The sequence below is a fragment of the Euprymna scolopes genome, chromosome 5, assembly GCF_053919585.1.
Source record: "Euprymna scolopes isolate OS-2025 chromosome 5, ASM5391958v1, whole genome shotgun sequence".
Taxonomy (NCBI): domain Eukaryota; kingdom Metazoa; phylum Mollusca; class Cephalopoda; order Sepiida; family Sepiolidae; genus Euprymna; species Euprymna scolopes.
The window spans coordinates 82,583,637-82,606,079 of NC_136486.1; the positions used below are offsets into that span (position 1 = coordinate 82,583,637).

General features: G+C 31.9%; 2 protein-coding genes across 6 annotated transcripts in view; one reads left to right on the forward strand and one right to left on the reverse strand.

The window, feature by feature from the left end:
- LOC145276894 (protein FAM81B-like) overlaps positions 1-11,932 on the reverse strand; it is a 142,748-nt gene extending 130,816 nt beyond the window's left edge. For 2 of the 5 annotated variants that reach the window (XM_080128332.1, XM_080128330.1), the window contains exon 1: positions 11,392-11,544. In XM_080128332.1, the coding sequence (XP_079984458.1) occupies positions 11,392-11,528 (137 nt within the window). In that variant the 5' untranslated portion in view covers positions 11,529-11,544. Of the gene's footprint in view, positions 1-11,391; positions 11,546-11,797 lie in introns of those variants that run through there. The other 3 variants (XM_080128331.1, XM_080128335.1, XM_080128333.1) reach the window with 3 other exon arrangements.
- LOC145276893 (ras GTPase-activating-like protein IQGAP1) overlaps positions 11,799-22,443 on the forward strand; it is a 274,771-nt gene continuing 264,126 nt past the window's right edge. Inside the window, exon 1 of the mRNA XM_080128329.1 lies at positions 11,799-12,051. Coding sequence (XP_079984455.1) covers positions 11,973-12,051 — 79 coding nt within the window. The 5' untranslated portion in view covers positions 11,799-11,972. The remainder of the gene's footprint in view (positions 12,052-22,443) is intronic.

Genomic DNA, 22,443 nt, shown 5'->3' on the forward strand with positions numbered 1-22,443 from the left:
ACTTTTATAGATATACTAGCAGGGGTGCCCGGCGTTGCTCGGGTGCTTGGAGGTATATGCTGTGCAAAAAAAGCAAAAAAAACAAAAAAAATGGTTAATTGTTTAAAACTTTGACTCCTATTATGACCCTTTAAAATTTATAGTTTCGAGCTCAAATCACTTTATTAAGTTAGATCCAGGTTCAAGGAACCTATATCTAAAATTCCAAGTGTCTAGACCCAAAATTGTCGGAGGAGTTTGGTAGAGTTCTTAAAGGTCAAATCGTTCGGATTTGACCCTTTAACAGCCAAATTTCTGGCTGACACCCGTCACATCGATTTTCTCAAATCTCAGTACCCGGTATTTCAGATTTCAAGTCTATAGACTAAAAATTGACAAAGTTATTACGTAGAGAAATGTACACAGACAGACAGACAGACACACAGACACACAGACAGACAGACAGACACACAGACAGACAGACACGTTCACTTTTATAGATATATAGATAGATAGATAGATAGATAGATAGACAGATAGATGAAACAAAAATATATACGTATACATAAATATATATGGAAACGATTTTGTGTTCATTGTAAGCTTTTTACGCAAATATTTCGCAAGTATAAATCATGTAGAATATCTGCATGAATATAATTACCCGTAATAGTTAACTAAAGGTGATCACCCTATATGAAAACTGAAAAAACTAATAGGGAATTAATTAAAAATGAATGTTTAAAAGAATATGCAAATTAGTTAGATCTTTTGCTAATGAATGCAATTCGATAACTCATATATAACAAAATTGTATTTTTTTTAAAATATGAATATCACTACACACCAAAGGAATACGGAATTATAGGTATATATATATATATATATACACACACACATATTATTAACGATAATAATTTTGAAATATCTACAGACACTAGTGTTTCATCCCTTCAGGAATCATCAGTGCAGGGTGTCACGATTAATGCCAGTTGAGAGATTCAAACCCTGACAATAGAAGCCATCTCTGGCTTCATTAGCAAGAACCCGAACCATTCGACTACCGTCAACCACGAGAGATACAGTTGAATTTAAACATTTATTCTTAGTAAATGCTTTTAACGTCAGTCAAAGTGATCTAATCATTATATGATGATCTACACATACGAGCTAAGTTGACCGACTTTATTTAAACTGAAAGTGCTCAACGATAAGAAACAAGTTTCTTAAAGGGGCTGACATTATTATTTACTATAATAACTATTATATATATATATATATATATATATATATATATATATACTCTTTATTTGTTTTTACATTAGCAATAATATGTTGCTTTACATTCATGAGCATGAGGAGTTTCAGGGGTTATTCAGTTATAAAAATGCTTATAACTTGACTAGAATTTTTATGTAGTCAAGAAATGTACGGCAACGTAAGCCGTACATTTTCTGACGACAAAAAAATTCTTGTAAAATTAGAAGCATTTTTATAACTGAATTATTCTGAAACCCCTTTTAGCATAGATATTTCAAATCCGCATTCATCTACTGTTTGAACCTATACACACTAGTATGTTTAAGTTTGAGGGCGGCCATCAAACATGCATACAAATACCTTTCTCTCTAGTTTTCCATTTTCTCTACCTCAACCTTTAACCACTCACCTTTTCCCATTCATTCCTATATCTCAACACGGACTCAAATCCGCACTTCTATTGGGTCTTATTTACATACAACCAAATCTTATTTTTCATAACATTTAACAGAACCTCCTGATATTAACTCCCTGTGACGAGGAAGACCTGATGTCTTCATTGCAAACTTTGCTTTCGTATAAGCTGTATCGCCTGAAGAGGTCTCTAGTTATTGGTAACTAGCTGACTGAAACATGCTGATAAATGTGTAGCAACATATTACTGCATATGTAAAAACAAATAGAGTATACCCTGCTCTACTTCGGTATTAACCTCGTTAAACTTCATTGGTTACTTAACCTTTGGAAAACAATAACCTCAAATTATGTCAGCCCCTTTAAGAAACTTGTTTCTTATTGTTGGGCACTTTCCGTTGAAATAAAATTCGGTCAATTTGGCTCTTATGCATAAATTATCATATGATGATTAGATCACTCTGACAGACGTTAAAAAGCATTTAACAAATAAATGTTTAAATTTCAACAATATTTCTCATGGTTAACGGTAACCAAATGGATTAGGTGCTTGCTAATGAAGCCAAGGATGGCTTCTGTTGCCGGGTTCAACAATCTATTAACTGGTGTTAATTGTGACACCCTGCACTAATGATTCCCAAAAGTGCCTGTAGGTATTTAATAATTATTATAATATATATATATATATATATATATAGGCCGCTCTGCGTTGCACGGTCATAAAATATTCATAAATATTATATTTTAATTAATGCAGATTTCTTATTTATTATTATAGAGCAAATTCTCTATTGATTATTATCCAATATATAGTAATGATGTCAAAAAATTTTAAAAATTGGGTGCCATCTGCTAGAATCGAAATCGGAATGTTTAGCACTCCTCCGCAAAAAAGAAGAAATGTGTAATAATTTATGGGAAGGTAGGTGATAGGAAGGTTAATACATTTTGTAATTGAGTTATTATTTTAACTACAAACCATGCAAAGTAATTATTAGATTGTTAAAGAAGTAACATATTTATATTTTGCAGAATTGAAATAAACCAACTACTTTACAGTTTTTATCTAATACCAAATTATGCAAACTCAATACATATTGACACTTGTCATGGTTTAGCAAGAAGCATTTAAAAATGATATATGAAACAATATTTAAGTTTTTTAAGTTGAAGAAGCAGACATGGTTACACTTTTAGCATAGATATTTCAAATCCAAAAACATGGCAAAACATTTCAAAACAGTTGCAATTATATAAGTCAAATCATAAAAACAAAAGTAAATGTACAAGAAAACAAAGGGATTACCAATATGTTTTAGCAGAAAAATAATGAGTCTATTTTAAATTTGTCAATCGTAAATACATCCAAATAAGTATAAATGTCAATAAATTCACAAACATTTTCAACGAATAATGATGGATTAATCCAAAAAGCCACAAGAATAGTCATCATGATCATGAGGGGCTCCTTGCCCGGACCAATGTGACTCTTCCTCTCCAGAGTTTCCTGTCTTCCATCAGCTGCCTCAGATTTTTAGGTTCACAGTTGGCGTCATGTGCTATTTGCTGGATGTACGTCGATCTAGGTCGTCCTTTGCTTGCACGTCCGTGTCGTGACAAGAATAGTAATAAATTAAAATAATATTCAAATAAATCTACACGGAGATTTTTTAATGTATCTGATGAAATATTTAGGAGAATTATATTTCTATATCATATTATATATTCTGAGAGATTTTTAAAAAAAATTCACAGGCGATTAAAGATTAAAAATTAACAGGAGATTATAGATTAAAACAAAAATGCCTAATAAAAAAATAATAAATTATATTTGTGTTTCTGTTTATAAATGATTATTTGGAAGTTTGCAGTGATTTCTATCAAAATCTATAAACATGACTTTCTTTATTCTATCCTTATTTTCATGGTAGGTGCTCGACTGAACTCTTATCTATGGTTTTTCCCTGTAAAACATTCACAGCAAACAATCATGTAGCTACAAATACTATAAATAATTTTCCTTTTTTCCTCTGAATTCCTAAAACTAAATGGAACTTCCATGAGCAAAGTGTCTTTCCAATAACTACTTGTCTGTGGAAGACAATATCATATGAGGTGTCTTCAATAAGTTTCTAGACTTTTTTGTACAGGCATTTAAAATTATTGTATATTCTTAAAAATTCAGTCTTATTGCTATACATCTTATGAAATGACTGACCAACTTTTATGATTTCAGATTCAAATGAACAGCTACAGCAGGAATTGGAATACAACTTACTAAAGCCTGATTATCACAGCTAGTGAATTTCAAAAATCCAATCTCAATGTGAGAACACTTTAAAGGATTGATATGCAATAAAATTCTGTTTTATACTTGGAAAAAATGCCATAGAAACGTATGGAATGCTTCAGACTGCTTTTAGACTATCTTGCATGAATCAAGCATCAGTTTTTAAGTGGCATAAGAGATTCAAGGAAAGCAGGGAGTCTGTGAGGGATGATGAGAGGTGTAGAAGGAGTAAGGAAGTCGGAACATCAGAGTTGATTGGCTAAATAAAGAATTTCATGGATAAGGACCAGTTTGATGCCAGTGTGGGAACTGTGCACATAATTATTTGCGAGGAATTGAAGATTAGAAAGATTTGTGCAAAGTTTGTCTTAAGGGTGCTTAGAAAACTCCAGACATTATCATAAACTATTTGATAAAGATGGGCATCAAGACAGTTCCTCACCTTCCTATAGTCCAGGCCTTACTCTCTGTGACTTATGGCTATTCCTTAAGCTCAGTGAAAACCTTAGAGACTGTCGTTATGAGACAATTGAGGAGATGAAAGAGGCTGTGACAAGAGTCATTGACATGCTCACGCAAGAGAACTTCCATGGGGCCTTCCAGAATTTGTTGGAACGTACAACAAGTGCATTGCAGCCAGAGGAGATTACTTCGAAGGGCACAAGAGTTTCATGTGTGTACTATCAATAAAAGTACCCATATGAAAAAAGTCTGGAAACTTATTGAAGGAACCTTGTACTTCCCAGCTAACTACAATATAGTTGTTCAAGAAATTTTTGATGAGCCGTTCTCTGAAATAATCAGATTCTAACCTGTTTCAACGACTGCTATCAATCCTCACGATGTTGTCTCACCATCTAACTGACAAAATCATTAACTCGTATCCTCTAGTGGCCTTTGGTGATTCATCAGTACAAAAAACAATAACAACAGCAGTCAAAAACACATGACCATGTCTAAAAGTATTTGCCAAAGGATTCTTCACTTGGTGACTGTGAGCTCAATCTTTACTTTAGTTCAGTAAGATTTGACAAGTTTATATGAACAGCAATAGAACAAAAAACAATTTGAATTTTTGAACATTAAACATTTCCAGAATGTTTCAAGAAGGCTAAAGGGTGTAGTAGTTGAAATATTATGATAATAAAAAACACATGATAGACAATATTTTGTTTATAGTTGGCAATTACATTTAAACCTTTGGAAAACTAATAAGTTTCATGCCAACTGTTGCAAGTGGCAAATGAAACTCATAAATACATACGCACATACAATGAAATTATGTGCGTTGTATACTCAAACAAGATGACCGCCCTTAAATGTCAGCTATATTTATGCACACAAAAAAGCAGGTTATAGTGATCTTTCTAATGTTCACATCTCATTCCCCGAGTGATTTAAATGAAATCTATCAACAAAATTGCATCAAACCATCAGGTCAAACTACTTTAACCTCTACCCTCCGACTTTATTTATCTATAATAACCACTTCTAATCAGCAAATAAAGAAAACACTATTCAAGTGGTGCTGGCTTCATGACTGCACTGATTCGGAACTCACATTTCGGAACAGCAATATTGGCAACAGTCTGCCAAAATGATTACTGATTGCACCCTGCTACTCCGGTGATTCCCATACTGAAAAGATACCAAAATCTTCACACAGTACTCAGGAATCACTTGATGAAATGAAGTGGGTCTCCTCAAATGCCCTGATTGAGAGTTTGTCAGCACTCTGTCTTGTGCAGCACCTCTAATGTCTAAAGGAAATATAAGCTTTAAAGCTCTATACAATGACTGATGAATATAAACGAGGACCTCTCTATTCACATTTTTTTTTCTCAGGTGATTTAGGGAAGAGTGCTTTTTGTTCACCAATTTTAGACCCAAGATCGCCCTGTTTGCCACCATACCTACTTTCCAAAGGGTCTTTGTGCAGAAAAGTCAGAATTAAGTAGGAGTTTTTAAAATTTTATTTTATTATTATGTCTAAATTCTGGACCTTTGTAAAGAACAGGAGCTTCCTCGTTCTTTCATGCTGAATTGGAGATGGGTATGTGGATCTACTTTTCCTATCTTGCTATGGCTCTTTAGTTTATCTTTTGCAATAAGACTGAGAGTGAGGGCAGGCTGAGTATTAAATAAGAGAGGAGTATTTTGCTCAGTCATGTTTGGGGATTGGGGCTGTACCAAGATAGTGACGTGTTATGAGGACTTAATTTATCTTCCCTAAATAAATATAGAAGTGTTATCTGTCATTTCAGAGAGATTTTCTTTCATGAAAATCTACAATAACAGAAAAAAAAAAAAATAGAAAGATTTAGAAAAATCTAGAAGGTCCCAGAACTTCCCAGAACCTTTAAGAAAGATTGAGAGAGTTCTAGAATATTCTAATATTGGTGGCGCTCTCTATATTTATAGAGGAATTTAAATGATGTGTTAGAACATACGATTTACAAACACATTTCGATGATAAAGATGTTCAAACAATTAACAAGGCTGCATGACTTGCAGATTTGCATAGCCTAACTTACAAGAAAATTGTGAAAATTTTAAAATAACCGAAAATCACCCAGGCTCTCACTCAAACACATTGACATTGTTCAGAACGCCCCCACAAAATTTATCCTGTAGAAATTCTAAACTAAGTATACACAACAGTTTTGTTCAGACAAAATCAAAAATATCCTGTGCCAAAAAGTGATAATCATGTTATATCCGACTGCTGAATTCTTAAAAGAATGTGAACAGACAATAACTCCTCTCAAACTGTTCAAGATATAAAAATAATCCCATTCAAGAGTCATACTAAAAAGCAAGAAGAATATTAAACTTAGAAGCAATAACTCATATCTGGAAGATTATAAACCCCTTTTATCGCAAAGTTCTGTTTATATTCTTTCTCTTCCCAGATCTTTCTTATTTATATTTATGTCTCAGAAGTAGAGTGAAAAGCACATCTTTTCTTTTAGTAATATTATTCGGAATCTTTTCTTTTATTTCCTTGTACACATTTTTGTGAATTATTCCATGGATTTCTGCCTTTGGATTATTATGGACCATCTTCTTCCAATTACGAGATTTCCTTGGATTTTATTTGTACAAATGGAAATTCTTTTAACTTTCTTGAAGTTTTACATTTGGATTTTATCGTCACTGGATTTTTTATCTTCCACCAGACTATCCATTCATGTGTAATCACCATTTTCTTTACCATATTCCCTCTGTTTCACTTTTTTTGTTTTCAAGTAAGATCTTTGACTTACTTGTTGTTTCATCAAATACTTCTGCATGCAAAATCCGATCCCGCATTTTGCTAATTCCTACCCTCTGATGAGAAGGAAAGTATTTCTTTGAAACTCCGCGGATTAAGGACTATCCATTTATCTAGTGTTTCCTTTTCAGATTAAATATGTTTTTAACTCATTTCAAAGTATTTTTTAACATATTTTATTAACTGTTTGCTCATATATATATATATATATATATATATATATATATATATATATATATATATATACACACACACATATTATGCTTATATATCAGAATGCGCAGGATTAAAACATCGTAATTGTCCCAGCTGCACACATGTGATAAAGGAACTATGTTGTGCTTTACATGCAGTGATGCAACAAACAGGCTGGAATATTCCAGAACACCTCTATATAAGGGTTTAACCATCAAAGTTCAAACAGTCCAGGATGCAGGTCTACAAGTAAACATCACTGCTGCCCATCCTTAACACATACGTCAGACATAAAAGAATACCTTGAAATATGTACTTTAATTCTCATCATGGAAAGTTACCATATCGAACGAGAATTAATCCTTCTTTCAACAATGTTATTTCAAACTACCGTTTTCTTATGTGATGAACACACACACACACACACACACACACACACACACACACACACACACACACACACGACGCTTACATGATTTAATGACTTTGTTTTCCCCTCAAAAAATAACCATGTGTGTCTCTCTGTTCATAAAGATCAGTAATCTTAAACTCATGTCATAAAAATGAGACACTCATTTAGCTAAACCTGCCTAATGAACACTAATTGCAAAAACCTTAACGTTGGAACGATTTCAATTAATATTTCTCTAACATGTAAATAACACGTTATTTCATTTCAATACAGCAATCTCGAGTTTTTTATCAAGTGTTGTTGTTTTTCCGAAGTTATTCACATTTTTTTTTTGTTTATTTCATATGTGTAAGGATGTGGTTTTGTGGAAGCTTTTTGCAAATCGGAGATTATGTCAAATTTACCTTTAACAGTCACGTGGATACTCTACTACTTTTGACTTAGAGATTCCTGCACCTGCAACCTCAGTCTCAAAAATTGATAGATCCTGATTATGAATTGGTGAACACTGACTCACACTCTTACTTCATATAGACCTACAAAATATATGATGAAACTTGCTATGTTTTTTTTTAATGTTTTTAATTTAATTTTACTTTTTTAGTAAAACACGGTTCAAGTAAAAATAATACTAATTTAGTATGTAGCGACCACTATATACGGCTGGAACAAATCTTCGGCAGAGATATTTCATAGCAATCACTATTTTCAACATGCATGCATATTAAGTATGTGCAAGCTTATAACGTTGTAATTTGCTCATCTGCACCACATATGATAAAGGAACTGTGTTATGTTTCACGAGCAGTGATACAACAAATAGTTTGGAATGTTCTAGAACACAGATATATAAGCTTTTTCGCACGTAAATCAAACCAGTTCACAATGTAATTCTACGAGTAAACATCATTGCTGCCTTACTCTGTCCTTGTAGGACGTTAAATCACGAACATGACTTCGTCCGTGCGTCATGTATCTAAATTCTCAGCATGGAAAGTTACCATATCGAACGAGAATTAATTCATTTCAACAAGTTATTTAGAGCTACTGTTTCCATATATAATGAACACACACACACACACACACACACACACACACACGTAAGACGCTTACATGTTTTAATGACCATTTTCTTTTCCCTCCAGAAAATAACCACGTGTGTCTCTTTGTTTATGAAAATCAGTAATCATAACTTTTTGCCTTTTGTACAGGACACTTTTTAGCAAAGACTGTCTAATGAACATTTGTGGCAAAATCCCTTAACATTAAAACATTAAAATGATTTTTATTTTACATAGGCATCACCACTTATCAAGGACAAGGCGCCACTCGAGGATTAGGGTTAAAGAGTATACAGTAGAAATATGGATAATCGTTAGTAATGGAAATTCGGTAAATTTGTTAACTTATATGGAATGGCTCACAAAAACTTGTTTACATTAGACTTGAACACAACCATATTGTAGTCAGCTGGAAAGCAAGAAAATGGAAGACAATTCCATAGGCGTGCAGTTCTAAGAAAGAAGCTTTGTTTATGAAATCTACATTTAGGTTTAGGCACAGATAAAAAGTGGGGGAAATTATTGATAGTGTTTTCTGCTAGACAGGTGTTTCTTGTGAAAGTTTGGCGAAGGGGGGACATAGATTGGAGCTCAGTCGAGCACTTGCCATGAAAATAACGATAAAGCAGAGACAAACTCGCAACATCTCTTCTGTGAGAAAGAGGTTGCAGGGAAGAGAAAAGGACATCCCTTACGAGGCTACGAAGTCTATTTTGAACTCTATCAAGGCAGAATAAGTCCTTTCTAGCAGCTCCTGCTCAGATGTGGCAACAGTATTCCATCCTTGGATGTACCTGGCTCTTGTATAGATAGAGAATTACATCAGTAGTGAGATATCTACTGGATCGATAGAAGGATCCCACCATTTTCCCAGCGGCCTTGGCAACGGATTTAATGTATATGTTCCATTTAAGATCAGGAGTAAAGGTCAAACCCAGAAGCTTGTCAAAACATGAGGCCTCCCCAAGACGAGAGCTATTCATTTCAATTGATGCCAGATGAGGATCAGAGCATTGATGATGTAAAGATTGTTTCTTAAACATGTAAATAAATGTTGTTATTTCATCCCAGTACAGCGATCTTGAGTTTTTTGTTGAATGTTATTATTTAATGTATTTATTTGCTTCCCCACCAAAGCAAATTAGGTACAAGGCCGTTTTTAATGTGGGGTAAAAACCAGCTCCTCTAAAAGTAGGCAAAAAGGGGGCACTCTGGTTACCAAAAATAATAATTGTCCCAGTATAGAGGGTTTCCCCTCTGTCGTCTGATACAAATTATCTTAAGTGCAGCATCCGCAAAACAGATACTACACTTTGACCCCGGCCCGAAATGTTATTATTTTTCCGAAGTTATTCACGCCTTTTTAATTTATATGGATATAGATGTGACCCGGTGGAACCCTTCTGTAAATCGGAGATCTCGTTAAATTTATCTTTAGCGGTCCCAGTTATACTCTACCACTTTCGACTTCTGCGCCTGCAACCTTGATCTCTATAAACGACGGATTCCGATTACAAATTGGTGAACACCGACACCATATCCTTTAAGTAGTAATGTAGATCATATTTCATTGTAATAATTTCAGCGACTGAAATAAGAATTAACTGCAAAATAATTAATATCTTTGAAATCATTGCATTTTAGTGTTTTCTCATTTGTGTTTTAGCTGGTTTAAACTATGCGCTTCTTAACAGAGGTTGTCTGAATGTAAATATCGTTTTTTTTTGTTTTTTTTTTTAATAAATGAATTGTACAAAATAAAAGGTGCTTGTTAAGCTATAGTCGACAAATCGATTTTTTTAAATATATCGTTTTAAGAAAAACAATATTACATACTTAATTGTCATCGAGAATAGTAATATATCCCAAAATTACAAAAATTCATCAGGTAGAACAACTGCTATTATGTTTCTAGTAAACAACAAATAGACTGCCTACTTTATAACGTCTAAGAAAAATGCAATTTTACTCAATTTTCTGTAAAAAATACTTTTAACTAGAAATAAATTTCTATTCGATGATTTTTCGTAATTATTGGATACGTTACTATTTTGCGCGTGGCAATTAAGAACGTAATATTGTTTTTGATTTTAAAAAAAAAACGACATATTTTTTACAAAATCGACCTGTCGACAAGCAAGCACTAAATAAAGATTAATATCTCTAAAAATTAAATAAAAATAAATTACTTAAAAGTAGACCTCAAAACAGATTAAAATACACACGAGAATGCGGTAACAATATTTACACATAAAAAAAAATACAATATCACAAAAAAATAAAAACATAAATAAATAACGAATCAAAAGGTAAACTATAGAAATAGAACAAAAATAGAAAAAAAAGGAGGAAAATAACAGAAAAAAAAATGAATGAAAAGTCGCAACTTCGCTATTGAAATGTGTTCAACTTCACGTTCATAAAAAATAAGTTTTCTTCCACGCCTAAAATCATTAAAAATACGTAAGTTATTGGAATATGCTTTTCTAAAAATATTACTGATTACCTTTTTTTCTTGAGTTTTAATTTATAAACAGAAACTTTGTTGATATTTTCCGTTACCATAACAATATGACGCCATATTTGTAAACAAATAAATATTCCCAAAATAAAATCGAAAAGACAAGATGGTTTCTTTCCCATGAAATTCTTGAAAACATAGTGTTGTTTTATTTAATACTAATAATTGAATTCCATTAAAAAAAAAATAATAAAATCACTTTAATTGGTAATAAAGTTTTTTTTTTTTTTTTTTTTTTTTTTTAAATTATTATCTCCTTTTAAATCAATTAATCAAAAGTTTCGTTAATCCCCGTAAAGTTCCGGTAAAGCTGTTACGGAAATGTAAGTGTCACGGGAAAAGGCGAAGTTTGCCGACGAGACGAAGGCAGTCCCGCCTTGATTCAACTCACCGAAATTGAGGTTTTTCCGTTTTACAGGTGGTTCGCATAGGAGCACTATCCGCATTTGGAGGGAATTCTTTTTTTTTTCGACGCACTTGAAGACATTTTCTTGATCATTACTAAACCAACAGGAGATACACACATATATGTATATATCTACATAGATCTGAATTAAACTAGCAACATGTCCAGTTGTACTAGTGAATTGTGTGAGGTGGTGGATGCTGACGCTACGACCCCAATTCCGCAACCACACTACAGAAGTAAGTCTCTTCTTTCTCTTCGAATTGTCATAACTTGGGAAAATGTCTCACTTTATGTTTATATTTTAGGGTATATTTTATATAACCGCTACAAGTAAATAAAAGCGTGGAAAGAAAATCTTTATATTTTTTTCTGTCTTTAAATAATGAAATAACTTTTACTTCAAGTTTCTTTTGACATTTTTTTTTTGTTAAAATAATAATTAAAAAAGTGCGTTCTTTTTTATAATTTATTGGGAGTTTAAAATTGTGTTTGGAACACCGCTCCTCTTCTAACGCTGAGATTGGAATTTATTTAAAAATAAAGGTATTTTGCTTCTTTACAAAATATGTTGGTATATATATATATATATATATATATATATATATATATATATATATATATATATATACACCCCTCTTTTGAACTTCTCTCGTATTATTTATTAAACCGCCCATTCTTTAAAGTTTTTGTGAAAAAAAAAAAAAAAAATGTCAAATTTAATTTTCATCTGCAAGTTGAAATCCACCGTTAATGTCATCATTGTCATTTCAACTATTTAAGGAGAATTGGGTGAGCCACTTTGAAAATGATTCAATTAGTGAATGATTCATTTGTAAAGTTTCAGCTGACAAATGATTAAAAAAACAAAATAAAACAAAACAAAAAAAAAAAAAAATAGATCGATTTTGTTGGAGAGAAAAGCCCAAACTACATTCTGCCATTCGTGTTTTTATCGCCATCAATAATTTTTGCCGCTTGAAAAAAAAAACGGTCTTTTCTTTACATTTTTTTTTTTTTTCGGCCTTTTTCTTTTTTTTTTTTTTTTTGCAGTAAGAACATCTCAAATATATTTTCTCGTCTTATATTTTCATGGTACTAGTGCACTTATTGATCCGTGCTGAAATAACGTTATTTAAAAAGCCATTCTTAACATGGGGAGGGGAGGGGAGAACTATTCTATACTTTAACCTTACAATTGAATAAAAAAAAAACATAAAACTTTAATTAAACTTGGAAATACGATTTAAAAAATAGCGCGGATCATCAGTAAGTGCACTAGCACCATTTTCATTATCAGTACAGAATAGTTTTAAATGTAAATTTATATTTTTGGTTCAATCGTACAATAGGGACCATTGGAATATCTCCCATATTTTGCTCATTTTATTCGTCCGCATCGATCTTATATTGATTTCTCTTAAAATGAAATTCTAAAATACTTTTTATTATCTTGAATCGAACTTTAATTCAACGTTTTAATCGATGGCGGCCATGTTTTCCTTTTTTGTTAACCAGAAAATATTTGACGTTTTGCAAATCACTTTTCAACACTTGCACATTTTAACATTCCTATGCAAATTGAGAAAGTCATTCTTAATACGGCGAGGATGGCTTTGTTAACTCTTCCCTTGCATGTTAGAACTCTTCTAAAGTGAACAATTTTCTTGAATGTTAAACTGCACAAGTACCTACTTTTTTTTATATAATTCTTTAAATGTTTACCTTAAACTCAGTAGCTCGCTCACTATTTTTTTTACTATGCATTAAATAAACGTCATCATATTCGTCAATTATTCAGTTATTTAGTGCGTAATAAATACACCTTTTATTTAATGAAACTTACGAAAAAAACAAAACAAACAAACAAAAAAACTGACAAAACGTTTTATCACACGTTGTCGTTCTACTACGACTACAATTTTGAAAACTTGCAGATGATAACCTCTTCTTCGCTACTGTCGCGTTTATTCCCAAAGAAAACGAGCATTTGCTTTAAAAGAATAACAATTGTATATCCAAATGAATAATTCCTCAGTAATTTCATAAAATTTATTTTAAATCATTTTTGTTTTTTCTTCAATTTGAATTTCTACAGCGTTATCAGCCGTTTTTCACATTTAAAATGACAATTTGAAAAATTTGATTTTGCAACTTTAAGAATTATTTGAACTAGGAAAAAAAAGCTGTGAAAATAATTTAATTTCTTAATGATAGTTGTCTTTTCTATAAACATTAAATAAATTTAAATCTTTCTTTAATTAAACGTATTCTTAAAATACGAAGACTAAGTTTTCCACTAACAATGTAAAACCAGTCTTTGAATTTCGTTCAAGCCGGCATACCGGTTGGTCTTGTTTAATCTTTAAACAATTATATAAATAAAAAGCTTAGACGATGTGAATGAGTGTGTGTCACATGTTGCAAAAGCTATTTTATGCTTTTCGCTTGGGTTCAAAGAAGTTTGGGTGGAAATTTGAACCTCCACCCCCTGCTGTTTTTACCCCTTTTATTTAACTATCTCTAAGAAGAAAAGTTAATTTTTCCTTTTATTTTTACCACTCCGATGTGACTGGAGCCCACAAAATAGTAGTAGTAGTCGTGATGCACAGACCTGGCATTTGAAGCAGAAGAGTCTAGACACGAATCCCCTAAGAAAAAGGGTGTGCCTTTCTTACATTTCGCCTGCTGTCTTAGTCATTAAAACGTAGCAGTTTACATCTTTTTACCAAAGAAAAGTTAAAAAAAAAAAAAAAAAAAAAAAGTAGCTGTGACAAAAGGTTTCTATCTATTCAAGCTGCTACTACACGTTAAAACGTAGAATTTCTTTTTCACTGAAATGACACTTAAAATGACTTCAGGTTTAAATGTTTAATTTGTGCATTTATTTCTGATTCGTTTTCCTTTCAAATACAAGACTAAATTAAACTGCAACATCAAACGTGTAAATAAAGAACTTTTCTTTTCAAACAAGTCTGATTGCGTCGAAACAAATGCGTGTTTTCAACCAGATCTTCAAAATGACAAGAGAAATATTGTTTGCCAGACTAATTTTTTTTCTATGAAGGATCAATGCAAAGTCTCACCGACAATAAAATCTAAAAAAATAAGTTCTTTGATTTTTACATTTTTACAGTGATCAAATTCTTTGATTCTTTAATCTTAGAAATTAAGGGTATTTAGCAGAGAAGTCAAGAATTCAAATATATAATAAATGTTACCAAAGGCAAGATGTTATTCTTCTACCTACCTGGATAAGTTTTGTGTGATTTTAACTTATTTAAAAGCTTTTATTCTGTTCGAGAAATAAGTAGTGCCGAGTTGGGTAAGTTAAATTAACATGACTGACCCCGAACATACCGTCTTTGGAGAATCGTCGATAATGTCTCAAAAAGCCCCAAATAAACAATACTGTCATATCCACCCAGTGTCACGATTTATTATTGGGTGGATTTCTATCAGTATTAGTATCGTTGTAGATACCAGTCGCCTAGGAAGGGGTATTTAACAACACCCACTTGAAAAAAAAAAGAAATGAAACCCCTAAATACTTCAACCAAAGTCATCAAAAATCTATGGATGTCATTTTTTTTTTTTTTTTAGGGGGGAGGGGATAAATGACACAAGTGAAGTTTTAGCAAAATTTAAAGTTCGTACGTGTTGAAATAATAACGTTAATATTTAGAAAAACAGTTCTCTTATGAAGAGAGGAGTCTTTGTCAACTCACCTAAACAAGATACCGTTAAATTTGAATTTTACTTGCAAACCTCATTAAAAAAATATATAACACGTCTATAAATTTCAGAAGTCCTTTTTAATTTTGTGCTATTGAAGGGATTCTTACAATGTTTTATAGGTACTTTCAATGCGCGCCAGATTTAACCACCCCATATGTAACACGATGTAACTGTAATTTAATTAAATATAACTTTTGTTCCATTTAAAAGAACTTTCAAATAAACTAATATTAAAAAAAAAAAAATTTACAGCATAAAAAAATCCGAGACTAAAATCGTGCTTACATTATCGACGCGTTAAAAACAATGTTCCTATGTAGTGATTGTTTTTGAAGCCGTAAACATACCTGTGTTTGAAAAAAATCTTAACAAAAATCAACTAATGTTTAGATTTTCATGAAATTTTCGATACTTATTCATTTTTAATTTAACTTGCATATTAAACGAAGATTTCGTTAAATATGAGAAATATTGTTTAGGTGTTCTACCCCCCCCCCCCATATTTCACGTTACAAAAAATAAACAAAATATATTTAGGTCGCAACATTTTATAAAGTTGAAGAGTTTAAATGATTAAAATTATATATATATACACACACACAAACCAGTGTTTCACTTGCCTTGAAGTTGTAAAAAAAAAAAAAATGGACATAAAGTCAATATTATGTTTTTAAAAAATCGTTTTCTTTTCTCAATATATATTATAATTAGTTAAATTACAACAAAAAAAACAGAATTCTAAAAAATAATTAAATTTTAAAACATTTAAATAGAATATTCCAATATTCCGTGATATGAAGTTTTAAACATAGATTTTTGAGTAAGGTTTTCCAATTAAAAAAAAATATATTTTCATACTAGCAGTTCAGCTTGGCTGTGATCGGGCCCTATGTGCTGTTCATAACTTTGTGTATATGTGTGTGTATATATATATATATATATATATATATACTAAAAAAATTTGACTCCTTTCCAGGTAACCTATATCTAAAATTTAAAGTGTTTAGACTCAAAATTGGTGGTAGAGTTTGGTAGAGTCTTCAAAGGTCAACTCTTTCAACTTTGATTTCTTGGCAGCTAAACTTTCACCCAAAAACTGATTAAAGAGCTTGCTGCATGTTTGAATACTCTTTATGTAAAATTTCCAATATTTAGACCCAAAATTGGCTGAATAGTTTGCTAGAGACTGCAAAGGTAAAATCTTTTGAACTTTGATTCCTTGGCAGCCAAATTTTCGGCCAAAAAACGATTAAAGTTTGCCTTATGTCTGTATACACTTTATGGAAAATTTCAAATGTTTAGACCAAAAATTGGCAGAGTAATTTGGTATAGATCGCAGCAGTCAATTTTTTTTTTAATTTTGACCCCTTAGCATTTATTGCTTTAGACTCAAATCAAATTAAAGTTTTATCTATGTCCAAGTAACACTACATCTAAAATTTCAAGTGTTTAGACCCAAAATTGGCAGAGGAGTTTGGTAGAGTTTTCAAACGTCAAATCGTTAAAATTTGACCCCCTGACAGCCAAAACCTGATTAAAAATATTTTCCCAAATCTCAATACCCCTTATCTCGAATCTGTAGACTGAAAATTGACAGTAGTTTGGTAGGGAAATGTACAGACACACACTGACAATTTCACTTTTATAGATACAGGCTGGGCCAAAATGAGGGTCCTATCTTTAAATTTGAATAACTTTAAAAATAGGACCCTTATTTTGGCCCACCCTGTATATAGATAATATAAAAAATGACTATTGGCAATTATAAAATAGCAAATTCAACTACAGCTTGAAATTATTTCAATTGTTAAAAGATGTTTATTTCTGGGAGTGGGATAAATTTGATTTTAGCGCCAATTTAGCATAAAGCATAGCAAAAAAACGCTGCCTCCCTGTTTCAATTAAAGCAACAGCAGCGTCTGTAAAGAGTATCCAGTTACATGTAGACACAAAATAATAACATGGTTGATAGTGTGTAAAATGTTGGTTACACAAAAATTTGCACATCTGTTTTACAATTAATATTTTGTCTTATAGTAAAAGACATACAGCTTCCTTAAAAGTTGAAAAAAAATTTTGATCAGAATGAAAAGAACCAATTCCACTGATTTGAATTACTCTGCCATTCTTGTATCTACACAAAAATTGGTTCTTAATTGTTTAGCTCATTAAATCTCACTAAATCTGTTCTGTCACTGTGAACACTTCCTCATGCTTGAAGGTATTCTTTCTCTGCAATTCTACCATCAGTTCATATAACGAGTCGTACTGGTAAATCTCTGTTTGATTTGAAGATTCTTGATAGTGCAGAATTGTATCTGAAATTGGGGCCTCCACTCTTCTCTGCAACTTCTCACGGACATAATGTTACTAGTAAGTCTTTTTATAAGTACAATTATGGCATATCTTCAGAATTATCTGATTCCTGCTTTTTTGTTTCCATGTTTTGATACCTCATTCTAATACAGCCTTCTATTCTTGCCAAAAACAGGTTTGTGAAACTTTTTTTTACTGTTTTCATCATATTCATAGCTTTAATCTTTTTAAGACTATGGTATTTGCGATAATCATTTTTGTGCTGGCTAGCTCCTTACATCAAGTGGCTTCATGCCTAGTCTGGAGCGATTTCCATAAAAAAATAAATATTATTTGATCATGTCAATACTTTAATTCCCCAAAATGAGAACTTTTCTAAGTTCATAATATCAGTTGTTGGATATTTTGGCGTATGCTAACCTGAGATGCATGTCGTCATAGAAAAGGTATTTTTCAAAAGCAATGGCAAAGATTATCCACACATAATACATTTTTTTGTCGACTTTATTTCACATCTTAGTTCAACAAGAGACAGGTCTTAGTCATGCAACCATTAAAGAAATTATTTAATGTATACATAGAGAAAGTATTATAAGTCTATAAGTCTTGACAAGGAAAATATTCATATAAGGAGAGTTGTATTATAACTGTATGTAGGTTGGATTATAGAGTTTTTAAAAACAGACTTTGTATTATTATTGAATTTATAATTAAATCCATATTTAGAGATGTCGCCATTTCAAAAAAATGAAGTTTACGTGCTGATGCCAATAGGCAGAAGACTAAAGGCAGTTTCATTGATTAACTTTGTTGAAAGCGCAAATGCGATTGTTAAAGAATTTTGGCACCTATAGAGACCATTTCTGATTCTGATGTCTAACATAGGAAACCAATAGAAATTGTATTTTGATCTACTCAGTATCAAGCAAATATAGACTGATGTAAAGGTCGCTTTGTTCTGTTATATTGCTGTTGGATTACTGCAACAGTATTCCAATTAAATAAGTATAGTTTGCAAGTTTACAAGTCTTAAGGATTTCAAAATTTAAGGCAGTTTCAAATCTTGCACCATAAGAATAAAAGAAACCTTTTTATTTCAATTTTCAACATTTGTTAATGACAGGTTCACAAAGTTCATAGAATTGGAAACATGGCATAGTAGTTAACGATTGGTTGTGACTGTCTTCTGGAGATTAACGGTTCAATCCTTAAGTGATAACAACATAGAATAAGCATTTCTATTTCTGACAGAATGAGAAAAATTTACCTCAGTGGATTAAATAAAAGGTTTAGTTTGAAATTCCATCAAGGCTCTTGAATTTGGCATAATGATCTCCAAGTTTGACTAGAAAGTTCCCAAGAACATCAATTGAAATGTAAATATAAGATAAAAATAGTCTGAATAAGCTAAATAATCCTCATTTCTAAACTACCAAAACAAACAAATTTAATCTTTTAATGTTTTTTTTGCTGCTTGTTGGTAAATTTTAATGAAATGTGGTAAATTCTTGTCTTTTGAGTATTTCTCAAGAAAGCAACCCGAGGTCATAAACAACAAAATAAAAGGGTAAAATGTAAAATTTTTCTTTTATAATTCCTTTCTCGCTTTACCCTTGTCTTGCATTTCATCCCACCAACGTCTTTCTCTTTACAAGGTAATTAATAAGCGATAGGGAACGAGAATAGTCCATTTTTATTTTTATTATGAGGGTGGATATAGGAATATATTAAGTAAAAAACAAAAAACAAATTGGAAGCGTAAAATAAAGTTTTTATAAATAAACGTTTTCACATACCCATAAATTGTAACCCAATGTTTTTAATGTAAATTTGACGGTTGTCTTTGATTGAAAATCGCATTTGAATTGTAAGATATATCCGCCATATTGTTTTAATGTTTTGGTTGGTTAGCGAGATTGCTGGCATGCGTTTTTCTCAGTCAATCAGAATATGGCTAGGTTTATGCCTTGCATTGACACCAATTTAGTTGATCAAGTCTGTTTGGAATATTTTACTTACGTTTGTAGGTAAGCACAACATGATAACAGCTGAAGCGACAAGCATAATAATCTTTCTCCTTATTGTTAAATATTAAACATTTCTTTTTTCCTTATTGTTAAATAATAAACATTTCTTTTTTTGTCTTATTGTTAAATAATAAACATTTCTTTTTTCCTTATTGTTAAATATTAAGCATTTCTTTTTTCCTTATTGTTAAATAATAAACATTTCTTTTTTTGTCTTATTGTTAAATAATAAACATTTCTTTTTTCCTTATTGTTAAATATTAAGCATTTCTTTTTTCCTTATTGTTAAATAATAAACATTTCTTTTTTTGTCTTATTGTTAAATAATAAACATTTCTTTTTTCCTTATTGTTAAATATTAAGCATTTCTTTTTTCCTTATTGTTAAATAATAAACATTTCTTTTTTTCCTTATTGTTAAATAATAAACATTTCTTTTTTTCCTTATTTTAATGCATAAAAACTAAGACTAAAAATGTAAGCATTTCACCTGAGTTTTCAATTTTAAAGTCCAGGTAACATCAAGTTTCTTATCTTCTCCTCTCTGTATGTCAACATTTTAATAAAACATTTGTTTTAATGTATCTACATAGCATTGAGTTCCTTGTCTTCTCCATAACAGTATAATAAAACAAATACTTGTATTTATTCCCGGGCAACACAAGGTTTCTTGTCTTCTTCCTTCTCCCTCCCCCCAATAGTATAATGAAACAGATAATGGTTTATGTTTATTTCCGAGCAATGCAGTTTCCCGTCTTTGCCTTCCCTCATCGATAATATAATGAAACTGTATTTGTTTTAATGTATTCCTAGGCAATGCCAAGTTTCTTGTCTACCCTTCTTTCAGCTTCACAGTATAATTAAACAGATACTAGTTTATATTTATTCCCAGGCAATGATGAGTTTCTTACCCTCTCCCTCTCAACACTATGACAAAATGTATATTTGTTTTAATATAATCAACCGAGTTTTTTGTCTCCCTGTTCTTTTCCTAAGCAATATAAAGAAGCACTTAATGCATTCTTGAACAGAAAGTTTTTCTTCCCAACATCTCCATGACACAATAATGAAACATGTTTTTGATTTTTTATCTATTTATTTTTTTTTACTTGGAAGTCACCATTTATCAAGGTCCAAAGGTCACTCGAAAATAAAGGTTACTGAATGTAAGTTGGTAGTGTAGTAATCATTAATGGTGTAAATTGGGTAGAATTTGATTATTTTTGGAGACAGCTCAACAAAAACTTGTTTACATTGGATTTGAAGGCTACTATGTTGTATTCAACTGGGAAGCAGGCCAGTAGAATAGTGTTCCACAGGCAGGCAGTTCTAGGAAAGAAGTTTTGTTCATGGAATCTGTGTTCAGATTTAGACACAAATAGATTGGGGGAAATCATATATAATTATAGCTAGTTGAGTTTTTCTGAAAGTTTGGCGGGGGGGGGGGCATAGATTGGAGTTTAGTCAAGTACTTGCCATGAAAATAACGATAGAGCAGAGACAAGCTTGCAATGTTTCTTTTGTGGATAAGAGGTTGCAAAGAAGAGAAAAGGGCATCACTTACTAGGTTTCAGAGACTGTTTTGAATTTTCGAGACTGGATAGGGCATGCCAGGCAGCTCCTGCCCAGATGTAGCAACAGTACTTAATTTTAGGGCGTATCTGACTCATATAGGTCGTGGTTTGTATCAGCAGTGAGATACCTACTGGAGTGGTAGTGCTGCATTTTGCCTGCGATCCTGGCAGCAGATTTTGTGTGTTCCATTTCAGATTAGGAGTTAGTCAGTCCCAGAAGCTTTACAAGACATGGAGCTTCCTCAAGAAGAGAGCCATTCGTTTTAATTGGGGGTGTGATGGAGGTGAAAGAGATTCTGATGAAAGGAGAGAAGCTTGGTTTTCAATGCATTAAAATTAATCAGCCATCTTTTTCCCATTGCATCACATTCTCAAGATCAGAAGAAAGATAATCAGAAGATCTTGGTTATTGCTGGCCTTTGAAGTGTTACCACAGATTATGGTGTTGTCTACATAAATGTCTACGAATGATTTAAGAATGTGATTTGGGAGATCATTGATGAAGATCAGGAAGAGAGTTGGACACAGGATCGAACCTTGAGGGACGCCAGCATTAATACTATGAGTTTCTGATTTCTGGCCATCAACAGTTACTCTTATAAGCCTATCAGACAGAAAGGATTTAATAATTGAGAGTACATTTCCAGCTAGTCCATAGAAGGCGATCTTGTGAAGTAAACCTTTATGCCATACTCTGTCAAAATCCTTTGATATATCAAGAAATTCACTAATCCTGTGTGATATAACAGTTAGATCAGCTGTAGATCTAGCACAATGGAAACCATATTGCATGTCACTGAACAGGTTATTTTTTGCTGAGGTGGTTGACAACTTCTCTGTTCATCACAGATTCCAGCAACTTACTCATGATGTACAAGAGACTGATTGGTCTGTATGGGGCAGACTGATGAAGTTTTCCAAGGTGTTGGGAAGCATTTCTCCTTAAGGCATCAGTTAAACAGTTTTGTAAGTATAGA